Below are 18,415 nucleotides of genomic sequence, written 5' to 3'. Positions count from 1 at the left end.
TGTTCTGCAGAGATTTTAATTTTGGTGTATTTTGTTTCTCTGTGCAAAAGAACAGAAAAAAGGCATTTTCTATTATAGCCTATGTAAAATACAAATCAACAATGATTATAAATACGAATGCTTGCAAATATAGAACATGTTTACCGAACATCTGAAAGCAAATTAAATACTTTGTTATATATATTAACATATATATATAACACAAATATATTGCTGCACTTGTCCTTGTTCAGAAAATTGCTTTAAAGAAAATCTTGGCTATAGGGAAAAATCCAGTTGGTTTTTTTGTCACAGTTTGATCATTAAAATAACTCTTTAGGGTTCAAAATACTCACTAGTAGCAAAATATTCAGAGTTGAATTCTTTAGGGCTTCATCTAAAGTCCTTTTGAAGATAATTGACAGGCTTCTTCTGACTTCAATTAACTTTGAATTAGGCCTTTGATTACTATTAGTTAAAAGTGGTATTTCCAAGAACCAAACTTATTGAAGTCATTTAAGTGAACAACTAGACAAACAGTAGTTTGTCACCAACTTTATTTAAAAAAAAAAATCGCATGACAAACCGGAATGGAGACCAAAATACTGCGTCCACTGTACATCATTCATTATAAAACAAACATACACCACATTTGTAGTCTACCAAACAGTGTATTTTCTTTAAAATTATATAGTGCGTGCTTTTTAGATTCATGCTTTCAATATTTATTTTACATTTGCTATTCAAATATTTTTTCTGTTATAAATAATTGCAACTTGATCAAATTGTGTCCCTGTTATCATCCTATACGATCCTATTCAGTACTGCAATGCGTTTGTTTGTTGTTGTTTTTTTCTTTTTAGACACGAGCAAGCACATCTGAAGTGTAAATAAAGTGTACAGAGGCCAGACATGTCTGCAGAATGGTGACTACTGTCCGTATCTAGATCTTAGAATGCTAGAACAAGTGGCAGGAAAATACATAGAAAAGAATTGTTTCCAAAAGGCACAATTTCCTCGACACGAAGGTACAATACAAAATAGATGGCGGCTAAAACATTGGCGCTTGTTGCGTGTGGACTCGTGCTGACTAGGATTAAACCCCCTGAGGGCTGATGCTTTGGCAGTTCGGGGGGGGGGGGGCTTTACAAGAGCACTGAACGGAGTGAGAGTGGATGGTTCAAAACAAGCACCCCGTTCTGTCCCCATCCGCAAGGGTTTGTTTCTGAGCCCCTTTCCATACGGTACCCCCTGTCATTTACCTAGGAGGGCAAAGCCCGCTGAAGTGCTTCAAAGCCCGTGTAAACAGAAGCGGATCTGCGCTGTGACAACCCCCACCCCGGTCGCTGGATTACTGATCATTGCCCCTGCTGCCGGTTTCCTGGTCGCTCGGGTCATCCGTGAAGCAAACGTCCACGTCGCTCTCGTTGTCAGTCTTTTGCTCCGGCTCCTGGGGCTGGTAGCCGGGCTCGCTTTTGTCCTCGGCCGCCTTGTGGAGGCTTTGGCCCGGGTGCCTGGATTTGACGTGGCGCTCCAGGTCCCTGCGCCGGACCAGCACCTTGCCGCAGAACTCGCAGCGGTAGGGGGTGTTGCCCTCGGCGTGCAGGCGGATGTGCTTGTTGAGGTTGCTGGGGTCGCCGAAGGGCCGCAGGCAGACCTTGCACTTGAGCGGCTTGTAGCCGGTGTGAGTCCGCATGTGGATCTTGAGGCCGTACTTGCGCGAGTAGAGCTTGCCGCAGTAGAGGCAGAGGTGGCCGGTCTTGGGCTTGCCGCCGGCTGGGCCGGCGAGGGCGGCGGGCTGCAGGCTCTCCAGGCGGCCGCGGCTCTTCTCGGCGGCGATCTCGGAGAGCTGCTGGGTGTGCATGGCGATCTCCCGGTCGATGCCGGCCAGGGAGCCCAGCTCGGCCGGGTGGAGCCCCGCCGCCGCCGCCGGCCCGTTGAAGTAGGCCACGGAGTCCGGGTACTTGAGGAGGTTGCCGAGGTGCAGCTTGAGCGGGTAGTAGGGGGCGCTGTAGAGCAGCTCGCCGTTGTAGAGGGTGAAGGGCACGAGCGGCAGGTTGCACTCCCCGGGGTAGGCCTTCAGCCCCTCGAAGGGCGGCAGCGAGAAGCGCTCCAGGTGCAGCCCGGCCCCGGCGGGCAGCGGCGGGTAGCGGCTGGGCGGCAGGCCGGCGTGGTGCAGCCCCCGCTCCACGTGCTTGAAGGCCGAGGTCTCCTCGAAGTGCGAGAGCAAGGGGAAGGCCCGCAGGCCGCCGGCGCAGGCCAGCACGGGCGAGGGGCCCTCGGCCGGGTGCCCGCCGCACTTGGGGTGGGGGCCGCCCGCCAGCGCCTCGGGCCCGCCCCGCCCGGCCCTGCTGCTCCCCAGGGCCTTGCTGAAGCCCAGCCCGCCGGCCTTGCCCTCCTCCGCTTTGGAGAGGCCGGCCGGCCTGAACGCCGACCTGCCCCCCGGGTAGAAGCTCAGGCCGTTGCTCCCCGCCGAGCTCCCCACCAGGCCGAGGAAGGGCCCGTGGCTCCGGCCCGAGCCCACGCTCATGTCCAAGGCTCGCTCCTGCTCCTCTTTCCCCGCCGGCCTGCGGAGCGCCCCCGGCTTGCTGAAGGGCGGCGAGGCGGCGGATTCCCGCTTGATGCTCTCCCGGGCCGCCTGCTGCAGGCCGTGGGTCCTCAGGGGAGCCGCCGCGCCGGGGAGCTCGCCCGCCGCCGCCTTCGAGGGCAGGCTGAAGAGGTCCGAGGAGCGGGCATGGTCCGGGTGGTGGAGGAAGCCGCGGCCGTTGTTCAAGACGCAGTGGAAGTGGACGTGGGCTTTGAGGCTGTTGGGGTATTTGAACGTCCTCCAGCAATACCAGCAGATGTAGCGCTCCTCCCCTGGGAAGAGAAGCGGAGCCCGCCGTTAGACAAACAGTGGCGCCCCACCCGCCTGGGTCAGCGAGAGAGAGGCCCGTGCACACCCTTGTACCCCAGCAGAATGGCCCACTCCTGCGTTAGACAGTCCATGCACGTCCTTTGAATCATTGCTAGGAGGGGTGCAATGGAAAGTCATGCTGCTCTCCCTCACTGCCCACTACTTTTGCTTCCTTCTCTCAAGTTGCACAATAAAGGCCCGATGCAAACCCCACGGAAATCAATGGGAGGTTTTCGGTTAACTGCAATGGTTTGGATCGGATCCTAACTGCAGACGGGTTCTTCCCCCTTCTCCACCCGCCCAGCGCCTCCTTTAACGCCTCCTTGGGGGACTAGAATGCTGCCACAACTTTCTGGTTTGTCTTTTCAAGCTGGGTCACAAAAGCCTCCTGGCCCAGGAGCTGAGCTGAGCTGAGCTGGCCTGGCCCGGGCTGGGCTGAGCAGAGCTGGCTGGGCGGAGGTGGACTAAACTGAGTTTGGACTGGGCTAAAATGGGCTTGGGGAAAGGAGAGCAGCTGTTGCCTTAAATCGTCTGTCGCTGGGCCCATCTGTTGACGTTCGCAGAATAGGTAGCGTATGTCGAGGAGTTGACTAAACGGAACAAAGGCCAATCTAATGATCGTGAGCTCCTCATTACCCCGCGAGACAATCTCCTATATGTATAGGCCATATGTAATCATTCCTTTTCAAAGGACAATGCCCTTTGTGCCCCATCCCTAAACATTTAGGCTTCCCTGAAGCGGAACAAACCGAAATGGCCATGTTTGTGTTATGACTTCATGTTACTTTAAACTTAGACTTTTCTTTCTCTTCGTTCTGAGGAATAAAATAAAGCCTGGCCTGTTCTATCAACCCTGACATTTATATGTATTCTCTGCAGGAGATTTTTTTTTTAACTATATATTAGGCTCTCCTACTTACCAGCATCCAAAACGTACAAATTAGATATTTCAAACAATTAAAAAATCATAACAGTAGTAGTGCAGGCTGTACATTCCTGGACAGCCCTAACTTTATAAAGAATACACTAACAGCAAAGTTGTGAAACTGAGCAAGTAAAATAGTATATATTTTCAAGATTGCTGGAAACCTGTTAAAATATTGGCGAAGTATCTTTACAAATATTAAGAGGTGCGAAATCAATCAACCTTAAAAGCGGAGTAAATAAACACCAGAGATTCCTGGTTTGGCCTTTTAAGAAATGTCATAGAAACATAGTTCTAACATGTGTTAAAACGATGCATTAGCTTGAAGCAAAGTACGGAAGAGTGCAAGAGGAGCGTGTAAAATGGTTGGGTTGTTAATGAATAAGTTCACATGGAATTAGCACACTAAACAGCCTTTTAAAAATGACTTTTAATTCAGGAATCAACCAGTGTCAGTTCATTCATTCAGTATCATTCAGGATAAAATAAAAGTCTTTCCACCCCAACCCCCCATTCCTCTTTGGAACACTGTCATGCACACTGAATAATGAAAGCACAGAACAAAACATGGGTTGCGTATTTTCTCTTCTGTTAAGTATTATGTAGTTTCTGTCATGCATAGCGCTCACTAGCTTGCCTTGAAGTGAGTGGTCTTTATGGATCTATGCTGGAATCTTAAATCGGACGTTGTGTGTTTTTTCGCACTGCTGGGCTGAGCTGGGGGGGGAAGGAGGAGTGAGTCTGCCGAGGCCTTAATTGCTCAGTTGCAGTGAGTCTGACTCTGATCCATTTCAGTAATCCCATTACCGTGCATTGAGATACAGGTAAACTAGCTTTAAAAATGAAAAGGCTTGCAGTTAGAAACAACCTCCACCGCCTAACAAGCCTATTGTGTTGATTTAGAAACTTCTACTTTCTGGCTCTTTTCAAAGAAGCTGCGTGGGTGTTTTCTGTTCCTAACAAAGTAGTTGCAATACCAACTAAGATTTGTTCCAAACGCAAACGTATCCTGAATAAAAATGGATGACTCTCCCCTCCCCCGCAACTGTTTCCAAGCAATGACCTAGTAAAAAAAAAAGCCTTGTTTATAATGTTACATCAGTTTAAAACTAAATTGATCTAGTTAAAAACGTTGTTCAACAAAATCGGCTGCCTAGAAGTTTCTTCTTGCATTTTTTCAAAATGCTATCCACAAAAGTACATAGGTGCTGGAACTAGGGGTGCTCTTGCACCCCCTGGCTTGAAGTGGTTTCCATCAACTACAGTGTTTATAGTTTGGTTCAATGGCTCTCAGCACCCTCACCATACAAATTGTTCCAGCACCCCTGCAAAATTAGTAATAACTACACTTACATCTTGTTTCACTTATACAGCCCTCACACTGTATTGATTAGTCTGAAACTTCACTCTGGAAGTTGGGAAAGAGCTGATTTTCAGAATAAGATTGCATCATATGTGCTATATTTACAATGGATTGGAAAGGACATATGAAATAAACGTGTGTATTTTTACAGTGGAGCAGATTCGGTTGTCCTTATTCTGAAAGAGCAGTGCTGTAGTACTGTACTCCCATTGGACTTAGTGAGATTACTTGTGGAGTAAGGTACAGTAATATTCGAGGTGAGTGCGGGCAGCAGACAGACTACGTAGCAGATCTTCTCTCCTTCATTGATTTTGTTACAACGGGTCAAATTCTGCAGGCCTTACTCCGGGCAGTAGCCCCACTGGCTTTAATGGGATGAATACGAATTTGACCCTGAGTTTGTTTCTCATGTCGCAGTATTAGTTATAGAAATGATTTACCTCTTTGTAGAGTGACATAAACTAGTAATGTTAGGTATTAGTTTAATAGTGCCTCTCAATATATTAAATAACAGGCCCTATCCTGAATTCCTTCCTGAGTGCTCCAGGTCCTGAATAAGCTCCAGGAGATGATCAGCACCTTGCAGGATCAAGACCCTCCTCCTTACGTAGGGCACTGATTTATGTGGGAAACCGTCTGAGCAAGAAGTGTGTAGACAGTGCGGGATCGGGCTTCTGATCTGTAGGAATCATGTAATCAATGTGCGCTGCTCATTTCCTCTTTGAACAAGTCTATTCTATTATCAGGCTCTTTATACCTAATCTGTGCAGGGAAATTTCAGAGCAGCGATGAATATATTCAGGCTCCAAGCAGAGTGACTAAGTAGACCATCCCCAAAAGCAATTTTCAAAACGAGCTTCAATCTGTTGCCTACGTTTTCACTAGGAAGAGTTTATTCCAGTTTTGCAGAGACTTGTATGAAATACTCAATGTAACTGCTCTTAGAATACAATTCTACATCCATTGAAACCCCATCTCAGCTACAAAATGCCTGCACATGGAAAACAGCACATGGAAATATGCTAGCTATCAGATTCATAGGAAACCATTTAGACAGATAACTGAAATATTTTCCTACGTCATATTTCGAAACATACGCTTTCCCCCTTTCAAAAACTACCGGGTTAATAATTTTAAAACATCGTTTATGTTTACACTACAACTTCGCCTAAAAACAAATTGCAGATTAAAATAATTTATCCAAGACTGATGCATGCCAAGTGCTAGTTTGCTAGTGCACATACATAAACTGAATTTAACTCCCACGTTATTTTTAATCAGTACTAATTTGCCTAAACTGACCATTACCCTTTTAAAACAACTAAACGAATCTGAGGAGTCGCTGGAAATTGTCCCATATTTAACCTGAACATGGAATCTGAAGCTGTGACAGAAGGGAAAAGGTGAAAATAATGTTTTTAAAGGGCAGTAAGATAAACTACTGTATTGTAAAAATAGAGAATGATTGTTTTATAAACGATCTTAAAATCCCATTTTTCCTTTGAAAATTATAAGATAGTGTCTATGTTGAAAACAATCTCCTTATCTGAATCCTGAAATGTATTGTCAAATTGCTGGCTCCGCTTATTTAAAAACAGCTTTTTAAAAATAAGCAGAAGGAACAGATGACCAATTAACAATAAAAAGGGTGGCTGATTAACAATCGTTGTAACTGTGCGGGTATTATTTTTAAAGGTTCTGTTTGCAAACACGTATTTTACTTGCTTAAGTTTTCTAACTGCAGTTTTATATCACAAAGTGGATGCTAATTATAACGTTGCTCTGGAGAAAAACAAAGCAAAACAAAAACACCTTTGCAGTTGGGAAATCGGCGTGAAGCTCTCTGTTAGAAAAGGCACCTGTGAGTTGTATTGACTTCTACGCAGTAATTACTGAACAGAATAATAAAGTCCAAGTTACTGTACCTTTCTCGTCGTGTGTCGGAGTAGCAGTGATTGGGATGTCAAACCACTGAGCCAAAGAGTTTGAATACCACACGGTCAGCTCCTCCCCTGGCTGGACATCTCTAAGCGCTCTGTAGAAAATCTATTCGAAAGAGAGAAAACCTTATCAGTGCCTTGTCCCTTACAGCAACTCAACGCTGTTAAAGAACATTCCGCCAGAACGTAGCCCGCAATCGAGAGAGAGAGAGAGAGATACCTGTCCTCCTGGTAGATCTGCAATAGCTTCCAGAGTCTGTTCTTGTGTGTTTCTGGCAGCCCGGATTAACCCTATCCACTCCAGAGCTGAGCCCCCGGCTTCATCCACTAATTCCCCTCTCACCATCCGTACCTAGAACACAGGCATCAGCCACTGTCATTTCCACACAGGATTCAAGCAAGGCAAAACACAAACACAAATCCTTTATATAAATAAAGCCTAAACGTGCTCCTTACTAGCAACCCTTGCATCATCTTCCCAGTCAGGGAATCGCTGGTTTAAACAGTCAATATATAAAGGCCGAACAAGTGTTTGGAAATAACTGCACACCGTTTGATAGTGGTGAAAGAGAAAGAAGCAGCTAATTTATAAGAGCTAGATTTTGCCATCCTTACTCATATTGAGAGTACTGTGCATTGAGATAAATGAGATTGCTCATGGAGTAGGTTGTCATTCATTGTGAGGAAGGATAGCAGCATAGCCTGGCTCTAAAAGCTGTCACTCTTTGCATGATTGTCAGAACAATTCTGTGTAAGTAATTTCTCCACTGGCCAGCATTTGCTAAAATGTATCTTGTTCAACTGCTGCTGCTGCCTTTGGTTTTAAAGTTTAAGATCATTTTAAAATGCACAGGTAATATTTCAAATTCACGTTTCTTAATGAGTGCGGTTTCGTGCCTTACGCCTGCAGTGAAGCAATTGTAAAATACGCCACTTGTCAGAAGAAAGGAGGGAGAGAGGAGAGAATTCTGCTTAGCTACAAAGTCTCTGTGGCCTCATACTTCATAATCTGCTTGCCCATACAAAGAGAAAATGAAGTGCCAGCTCGCTGAATGACCATGTAATAAAAGTCAATTGAACAAAGCCCTCTAAAGAGAGAAACCAATGGAGCCAGATGAGAAATAAATTTGAGGGGGCTGGCAGAGCGTTTAAAAACAATTAAAGGGCATTAAAAATCCGAGCGGAACTTATGACCAACCTGTGCACTGAGGGAAGAGGGGGAATAGAGGGAGGGTATTTGCCTTGTGGCCATCGCATCCATAGACCCATTTACAACACAAGCCAGTTGAAACCACTCTCTAGCAGAATTTGCTGGGGGTAACTAGTTCATCTCCATGAAATCCCTTTTGTTTATTAGGGAAGATTTTGAAACTTTGAGGTGTCTGATACTGGAAGCCTGAGATAGTTTCCGCATTCCAGACTTACGGAGTTCTAACATCAGTCAGTTCCATCAACTACACGCGACTGTGTTGATTTCAGTACGTCTCTATTGTACATGTATTTGAGCTCTAAGCCACGGGTTTGTTTTCAGTAGCTGGAAAAACTGCCCTTAACTCTGAGCCTTGGCTCAGCACAGGCATCTGGGGCTTGTGCTGTATCTGAAAATGACCTAGCCCCTGGAATATTTGCAAGCCAATCTCATTCTCCCATCCGCCTGCGCCCAGCTCGAAAAGGTACAAATTATTACTGGAGCTGATTTCGATACCGGCCGAAGAGAAGACGATTTTTAAAAATACGAATAAAAAGCAAGAGCTGTGGTATCCCATATGGCTTTGGCTGACCTTGTCGCTGTGGCCCCATCGTATAAACACCAAATAAAAATATATATCAAGGAAACCGTGACAAATCCAGGGACGCTTGGACGGAGAATATGATTTCTCTGAACAGGTCGGTGATTACGTTTCAGACCAAAAGGGAGAAAGGAAGGAACAAATCACCAACAAGTTAGCGAAGCCCCCCGTGTAACCGCGTCTGAGAGCATAGCCAGCGCCACAAAACTGCAAACTAGCGAAACTCCCTCACACCTAAAACCAGGGGCAAGCACCTCTTGTGCAGGATACATCGAAACAGGCTCTCTGCAATCACGGGCTGTGAAATGTGCCCCTCTACCATCCCTCTTCTCTTTGGCTTAATGAAGATCTCAAAGGCAGGGACATATCCTCTTGTCTGAAAACACCGCCACAGCCCCTTCACCTTCCCCCTACCAAGTCCAGCCTGCCGTAACACTATCCAGCAATGCAGGGAGTGGGCAGGAAGGCTGGATAGGTTTTCTATACATTCAATTTCACAGCCGTAACAAGGAATCTTGGGACACTTTATCAAACGCTTCCCTTTCTTTCCTGGTACTCTGGCTTGTTCTAAAAGGCAGGATGAACCGAGGAGAAGGCAGCCTCTTCTCCTAAATACAGATCCCCCTGAGTCACTGTCTGATCAAACAAGGTCCAGCAGTGCAGGTGAGACCATAGGAAATACCTTTTTTTTAGGTCCTGGCTCCCTGCGGTCTGACAGGTACTTGCCCAGTTTGAAGATGCCCGGCACAGGACCCAGACGCAGTCCGGCGGGGATGCAACTTTCTGCATTCACGCTGATGGCCGGAGCCCTGCTTGTTTGCATTGTTGCCTCTGGGTATAAGGAATCAGGAACCCAAAGCACTTAAAGGGGATGGAGTGACAGAGACAGCCAGCGAGCAGGATGAACACAGGCTTATCTCCGCCTGCAGAGTGACGCGGTGGTGTGTGCACGCCGGCTTTTCAATTGGAGCAGGAGGGGTACCCCTTGGCACGCTGATGCTCTAGGGCGCAGAGTTTGGTGAGAGAGTTTAGCTCTTACAGCAGCTGCAGAGTTCCATCCAAGTGGGTCACGTGGAGCCTTTCCCTAACCCTCCTGCATAATCAAGTACTTTGAATGGCTAGCAAACAATGGTCCAGGCGACCTTCCCATTCCTAAAAATCCAATTTGTCAAGGGCAAAGAAAAGGCGCTGGTGAATCAAAGGTCTGGAGGGACCATTAATCCTCAGCATGGGGTATTGTCCCCTAGACAGTTACGATATTTTAAGTGACAAATCCACTGTATAATTTCTCCATAAATTTTACTTCCTTTTATTGTTCCTAGACAAACCAGTTTTGGAAAATAAGTGACTATTTTAAGTCTACTTGGCTGATTCTTTTGAGGTTTAATATACTTCAAAGATTTTTAATTCTCTTCCCTTGGCTTTATTGTAAAGGAGATTAAACAAAGAGATGGGGAATGTTTTGAGGACTTGTTAACTTCTATTGATTCCTGGCGTGTGCCATACAGAAATTGGGCAGGTACTTGATGGGAAAACACCAGAAAATACCTACACTTTTAAAAAAACTAACCCAACCATATTACCATTTCAGTGGATTGGTTTCAGGCCAGTAACCTATTTATAACAGCTCTGGTCCTTAACTTTTACTTTCGTCTGGGATGAATGGCACAAAATATGAACCATTGTTGTCCTTTTAAATCACGAAGTGTTGCATTTGTGAACACCGTGGGAATTGTTTAATTCGTGTTGTTAGAGAAACTCAAGAGATGGATTCAAACACAAACAGACATCACAGAATGCTAGAGAGGATAATATATGTTTTTGTACCCCTTCTAAATTAGTACTTCTCCAGGCTATTTTTCCATATACAAAATTGCTCCCACTGAGAATACTTTTTTTAAAAAAGTTTTAAAAAAATGTAATTTAACCTAGAACAATGTGTTTCAGACACAATCCATGATTCCAAATGATGTGCACTTTTTGTAAAGGGTGAGCATATTTTAATTACACAAACATGGAACACTGGTCTACAAGAAGCTTACAAGTTCATTTGTAGCGCATAAAAACACTTAAGAGAGTTGAGGGGCCGGAAGAACAAGATTTTGGAACGGGAATGTATCGTGATCTATTCATCGGACACACACAAAAATTCCAGATGTGCACAAAATACTAAAGAGTCAATAACTGAAACTTCTATTTGCGCTTTTATAATTTTTCCCATTTCTAAATAGGAACCTCTCTGTAATATATGTGAAGTTGATCTAAATAAGCGGCATATGAATGTTTCTTTCTTTGAAGAACAGCTGCATATGCATATTTTAGACATTTCCAATAGCAAGTGCTCTCGGTTTGTTTGTTTGTTTGTTTTTCCTGTAGTTTGAGAAATAATCCAATACTAATCCGTTCAAAAACAAGCTATTAAAAAGTTAGCATTTTAGTCTTTTAGGTACAGCTCAGGATAGGCGATATGAAACTGAGTAAATGCTATGCAGGCAAGCAGGTAGCTCTCAATATCTCATCATAAGGTTTGTAATCGTTATTTTGTTTGTTTGTTTACAGCAGCACTGGTCAGTATAATAAATATTAGTGGTGAGATGGCGCATTTTTCTCCACGACATGGGATAAGCGGAAAAGCTCTTTAGAAATAAGTTGATTGTAAATGAGCCTCATAATTCTTAAATCTGCATGATCTGTGTTAGCTTGACCTAAGTATATATGAAGACGGACATCGTAACACGCGGTGCTATGACACCAATTAAGACAGGCCATGTCTTTCGAGTTAATGCAGAGCTTAACATGGCAGTTGATTATGCAGACAGTTAATTTCATCAAACCCATCTTCTGTCCGCTGCAGCAACAAATTGGTGTTTGATTGAATGTTAGGTAGCTGCCACATGTCAGACATTTAAAAGTATTTGTATATTCACGTAAATTCATGAACTTTAAATATTTCTTCGGTTTAAACACTGCAGTGGCTAAATGGCTGAAGTCCGGTATCATGCCTCTAGGACATGGCGTTAAATCCCTGTTTACCTGTTGTATTTTGTTTATATGGCTATGTCCACAGAGATGCAAACCGTGGGTTAGATTGTGGCAGCACGGGACTTTTGCTGCAGATTTGAATGAGAGCAGAATCTGCCCCTATTTAAATAACTAATGAAGAAACCCGGCCTAAGTGAAAGACGGGGAAAATGGCTGTGGCAAAATGCCTTCTCTAGTCCCAAATTGTTCCCCTGCACTAAATCAATGTAGGTCATGGATACATTTTCAATAACGATACATTTGCGCGCGCACTAGGCAAGCAGAAACAAATGTAAACGACGTCTGTGGAAACATTAATGATTATCGATCATTCCTCTCCATGGTGTAATTGTAGGGAACATTCTGAGAATAGGGTTCGGTGTGGACTGCAGCAGGGGTGGAAAAAAACTGAGATGACCCCTTTGATCAGCAGCATGAATGGGGGGGAAAGGATAAACAAGAAGTTGAGGGCAATAAATTTAAGCCATGAACATGTCCCTATAACCTCTGGCCTGGCGACTTTAGGATGACACCCAGTTTAAATTGCAAGAGCTGCAGAGATAGAGAGACGGCTTTTAAGGAAACCAAGGTACCCTACCGCTCCATTTGGGGAGCTGCTCCATCCCCTCCTTAATGAGTCACAAAGCGTGAACGACACGCGAACAATTTTATCAATAGGACCATGTAAAGGCCGACTGTGAGGAAAGTTATTTATTAATATAGCCAATTGTGGCTGGTTCCCATCCACTCAGAAAAGAAAAGCCCTGCTCTGGAAGCATTCACACCAGTTCTCCAATTTTTATTCTGTCCTGTGGCTCAAAGTTGAAGTTCCCCAAGTGAAATAAATTGTCCACAAAAGAGGAAAGGAACCACATTTTCTTTTATTTTTCCTTCCCTAAAAAGGAAGGGTGAAACCGATCTAATGTGCCCACTGGAGCAAGATGCAGCATGAAAGGCCGGGTGTTAAAAGTAAAAGCAGCCTTTGGAGCAAATGGGATGGAAAATTAAATGAAATTAAATAGCTTGAACGACCGTATTGTCCCTTATTAAAAAGACACATTAATTACATGGTTTCAGCTTTATTCAAAGACAATGTTTAGACTCAATCAAAACGTTCCACTCTCGTTTTTTTATATACTTAAGCTGGGCTGCTCGAAACACCATTAAAGTGAAATAACTTTTGCCCAGAGATTTCATGAAAGATATTTTAGCAGTCAGCCCTTATTTATGCCCACCGCTGAACTGCCAATGCCCCTGCGGAACACTCTGGCACAGTGTTCTTTTTGATTTAACAGGTTGCCCCATAATGAAGCATGAATGTTAAGGAACAACAGTCATCCAAAGAGGCACAGTTGCAGAGAGCAATGTCCCACCAGGGAGCTCCATTCAAATCATCAAACTGCTCCAGCACAGAGAAGGTTCAACATTACATTCAAACCAGCATGAATGCCTGTATACAGGGCCAGCTTCATTATGTTGCAGAGAAACACAGTGGACGCTTTAACAAAATACTGCCCCTTCATTCACTAGTCAATATTCTCGCAGTAAATTGAAGCAGCCAATTCCCCCATTGGCCCTTTTTGGTTTTTTTATCCATTTCAGAAAGGAAAACAACCGCTCTGCGAGCGATGAGCCTGGCAGATTCGAAATGATCCGCTGTAATATTTCAGATTTCACATGCTTTGATGCGGTGCCACAGTCTTTGGCCACACTACACACACATATACACACACGCACCCACACACACAGAGTGTGCATAGATCACAACACTCCGAATTACATGCGAGCCCTTTTCCACCTCATAAGGCAAAATGCGCATTTAAAACAGACCCGGAGTTCTTTCATAAATCTTCGCTTTTAATTTAAAACTTCCTTGGCCCTGGAGTATCCAAGCACAGTTTTAAGCGTATTTTTTCTGTCTCGTTTCACTTTTATAATAATAGTCGTAATCAGAATGAGTTGTTAATATTAATTGTTACCTATGTGAGGCGGCTTGGCAGAGTGATAGGACCGGGGGTAAGCGCTAAAGGCTCCTAACGAGCTGTGCGGTGCGGGGCAGACAAGATGCGGGTGGGATCTTAAAGCAGCTTTTGAATAGTCATTAAGGTTCTATGGGAACCCCAGCAGATGACATGATCTCAATTTGGGATTCTTATTCTAAGGGACAAGCAAGCTTCATTCGAGATCGGGTTAAAATAAGTTTGGTGCTAGCTAAAAATTCCAGCGTAGGGTGGTTGTTTTTTAAACGCAGTTTCAGCTGGAAGCGATGCTTGCCACAAAAGGTATTCAAAGTCCGTCTAAAGTTGCCTTTTAACCGGATTCTCCCCCCGAGCCCCCAACTTATCTCTTGATTCTTTCGGTTGACATGGTACAAATAAAAGTCAGTAAACTTGTTGCTGAATTGCAATGTTTCGGTGTACCTTATAAATTCATACCTTTTCTCCCTCCATCGCCTTAGAATGAGCCCCTGTCTCAATTCGATTTTCCTTGCTGTTGGGCACATTTAGGAGAGACTCTATTTGTGAAGTTCATTTCTAGGCAAATGTATTCAAGAGCTGATTGGGATGAATAGGACCGTGTGTCAGCCGCCCCTAATTGGGATTAAAGCACTTAGGACCATATGCAGAGAGTGACAGAAATTCTCAGGTTTCATTGTATGCAGACTTCCACCCGCTTGGACACTCCTCCTCGAAAGGAGATTTATAAAGATTTCGGAGAGAAACTAAGGAAATAAAAGAGAGACAGAAAATGACCGGGCTAATGTCTCTCGGTGGGACTGCCAGCCCAGCAAATGTTCATGACAGCTCCTGAGAAAAGATGATTAGAAAGAAAGCTGCAATGACATAATTGGACTCTGACGGGGTGGCGAGCGGAGCAGTTTAAGGGGAATCCTGCTCGGGGGGACGCAAGGATTATTTCGTGTTCAGGGAAAACAAAAAACAAAAACGAAACACGGATCTCTCTCGCCCAACGTCCAATGACGCTCGTTTGTTCAACCCTACCACTAATATAAACATCCTCCAGAAAAAAACCCGCGTAGCTAATGCTTTTTAAAGCAGCAGGAAATCAACGAGAAAAATACACTGAGGGGGATGCGATCCAATTATACAGAAAAGGGTTAAAATTAACACGGAAAGGACTACAAAGCGGAGTTATTTTACAAGTATAATTAGACATGCCTTAGAAATATATACGGCGAGCATTACGGGCCTGATTCCATGCCTATAAAAGTCAATGGGATCGGAGACTTCCATTGATTTCAGTGGGCTTGGGATCCGGCCCTGGGAGACATAAAGCTCATATTGGCTGATAAAGCCATGTGAAAGATTGACAAGCGGGTTTTGAGCTCCGACTCTCGGCCTCCTGGAGGTGGGATAAGTTACTCTCCCGTTGGCCTGACAATTGAAAAGGGAGAGCAGAACAGAGAGCGAGCTCTCCTGCTATGAGATGCTGTCGGCTCCTTACTTTCGCCCATAAACACAGATGTCGGACAATTCACTTCTTCGTTCACTGACGGTGACCTTCCGCCACGCACTCGCAGCAACACTCAAGCTTTCTCGTGTCAACACACCCCAGTACCGACCAAAGGGGATTGCCCATGTTGATCAAAGAGAGGAAGAAATGAGAACGGCCGTGTTATATTTGTGTACGTATTTTCCCTACATTTTATAATGAAACGCAGTTCAACTCTTCTATTGGATGGCTCGTTCATGCTGAGAAGGGAAGATGCTCTTAGTACCCCCTTTTCTTACCCCACCCCTCATTGCCCCGCCTCTCTTTTCCCACCCTATTCTGAGATCTGATTGTTATCCAGAGAGAGAGAGAGAGAGACTAGGGGATGCAGCTATTGATTTTCCGATTACTTAAACTCTTTCCATAACTGAAGAGCCCATAACTTTTAAGAAAAAGGGCATCTGAGACTTACAGGGTGAATAAGGTTTAAAATCAATAGGGTGAAAAATACCAAATCGCAGGACAGATTCTTCACTGACACAATCCCTCTGTTTCAGACTGGAAAACTTTCGGCTATCAATCGACTTGAATCCCACCGTCGACCGGTGGTTTACCTCGAAAAAGACATCCCCACAGCTCTGATTCACCCTTTGTATGCTAAATCCTGATCAATATACTCGGGCAGCAAGAACCTGGGACACAATAGGCCCGATCCTGAATTCCTTCATCAATCAAGATTCCCATTTAAGTAGATAGAAGTTTTGCCCGCATAGGGGCTGCGTGAAGGGGATCAATTCTGGATGGACAGGGGTCTTTCTCGATCCTGATCGTCTTCAAATCAGGGAATATACTTGCAGTACACATTTTATTGCTGATTTAAAGTTCTAAAACTAAATGAACCCGCTGGTCAGTCGTGATGGTTCTCATTTGCTTCCATTGAAATCAAGAGGAGTTATGCCTTTGACCTGAGGATGAGCAGGATCAGACATTCTACCGCTGATGTAAACGAGCGTAACTTCATTGAGGGCTCAGACGATTTATCTGTGAGTTTCGCATCCACTAGAGGAAAAGATTACCGTAAAAAAAAAACAGAAGATTCTCCTTTTTATATATATATTCCATAGGCTTCCTACGTTTCAGACCAGCAAACTCTATAGGTCATAGTCAACAGAGGATTTTTTTCAACCACCCGTTGCCCATATGTTACCCTTATTTTGAATCGATCTAAAATGTATGTTTTGTATGTGGCATATATGCAATGTACAATGTATAACTCCGAGTTGATTCACAGCACAGAAATAGCTCTCTGCCTACCCCCTGCCGGAACAGAAAAAGAGACAAATATTTTAGATGACTTTTATTGACTCACAAAACGAGGGTAATGAATTTGAGAGAGCGGAATCTTTTCACGTCTTTCAGTTCAGGGGCTGCCACAAACCGTAATGTGGTGGTTACAGGCTGACTCAAGGGAGGGATTCCGAACAGAATGTATGGAAAATAGAATCTTGTTATTTCAGAAGCTCGGAAAGGATACTGTATATCTCACTCCAGCGGCAGGGGCAACCTATGCACAAGTGATCGTGAATGGTCTAATTTTCTCCCTTGTGGGTTCCCAACCCCACCACACCTTTAACTTCACTTCACGTGTGTGTGTGTGGGGGGGAAGAACTAGGGGTCACCAAATGAAATTAATAGCCATCAGGTTTAAAACAAACAAAGGGAAGTATTTCTTCACACAGTCAACCTGTGGAACTCTTTGCCAGAGGATGTTGTGAAGGCCAAGACTATAACAGGGTTAAAAAAAGAATTAGATACATTCATGGAGGATACATAGGTCCATCAATGGCTAATAGCCAGGATGGACAGGGATGGTGTTCCTAGCCTCTGTTTGCCGGAAGCTGGGAATGGCTGACAGGGGATGAATCACTTGATGATTACCAAAAAGAAAAGGAGTACTTGTGGCACCTTAGAGACTAACCAATTTATTTGAGCATGAGCTTTCGTGAGCCACAGCTCACTTCATCAGATGTGTACCGTGGAAACTCTCCACGGTACACATCTGATGAAGTGAGCTGTGGCTCACGAAAGCTCATGCTCAAATAAATTGGTTAGTCTCTAAGGTGCCACAAGTACTCCTTTTCTTTTTGCGAATACAGACTAACACGGCTGTTCCTCTGAAACCTGTCTTGATGATTACCAGTTCTGTTCATTGCCTCTGGGGCACCTGGCACTGGCCACTGCTGGAAAATAGGATACTGAGCTAGATGGACCTTTGGTTAGACCCAGTAGGGCCTTTCTTATGTTATGTTCTTGTTGGACCCGGTTCTGCTCTCACTGAAATAACTGGGAAATTTGCTATACGGTGGGGGACGGCTGGGCTCCTAGGTAGTGTTAGTTCACTATCATTTATTTGCTCGCTCTTGGTGCATCAGCAGTTCTGGGCCTTAGGAGAAACATGAAAGGTGTATGTTGTGCCGTTTGTGCCAGAATAGTATAAAGCCCTTGAAAACCAATACACCGATTCTTTTGTAAGGTGTGTATAATTGGAATACAGAAAAAAAACAGACCAAGAAAGAAATACGTTTTCTGAATGCTGCAAACAAAAAGGTTTCAGAGTAGCAGCCGTGTTAGTCTGTATTCGCAAAAAGAAAAGGAGTACTTGTGGCACCTTAGAGACTAACCAATTTATTTGAGCATAAGCAAACAAAAAGGGCCAAGTTCTCTGCCAAACTCCATGGGAGTGAGGGGACCGGAGCCCTAGAGTTTAGCCCTAAAAATCCAGGCCTGTCCCTTATTCCTGAATCTCTGCATCATTCTCTCCCACTTCGGAGTAACTGACAGAGATGGGTCTGCTACAGAGGAAAATACACACACAGGCGGATCACACGGCTTAAGGAAAAGACAAAACAGTGAGGTGAAGGAGTAGCTATCAGGCCTCTTATTGTTTTTTGTTTTTGTTTTTTTTACCTTACCAAAACTAGATTGTGTAGAAGAGTAATTTGTACGTCGATTTACGGTCATTTACTAATAGTACTTAATAATTGTTCA

At 44.4% G+C, this 18,415-nt stretch overlaps 1 protein-coding gene across 1 annotated transcript; it reads right to left on the bottom strand.

The window, feature by feature from the left end:
* Positions 1 to 570: 570 nt before the first annotated feature.
* Positions 571 to 9,749, bottom strand: PRDM13 (PR/SET domain 13). The gene is made up of 4 exons (XM_048846316.2): positions 9,576 to 9,749; positions 7,324 to 7,455; positions 7,089 to 7,209; positions 571 to 2,838 (listed from the first exon to the last, which is right to left on the bottom strand). Exons 1-4 carry the CDS (start codon positions 9,714 to 9,716, stop codon positions 1,331 to 1,333), a joined length of 1,902 nt encoding a protein of 633 aa, XP_048702273.2. The 5' UTR covers positions 9,717 to 9,749; the 3' UTR covers positions 571 to 1,330.
* Positions 9,750 to 18,415: the final 8,666 nt, after the last annotated feature.

This window comes from Caretta caretta, chromosome 3 (assembly GCF_965140235.1).
Source record: "Caretta caretta isolate rCarCar2 chromosome 3, rCarCar1.hap1, whole genome shotgun sequence".
Lineage (NCBI taxonomy): Eukaryota > Metazoa > Chordata > Testudines > Cheloniidae > Caretta > Caretta caretta.
The sequence above is the reverse complement of the archived record's forward strand: the minus strand, read 5'-3'. Positions and strand labels throughout refer to the sequence as shown.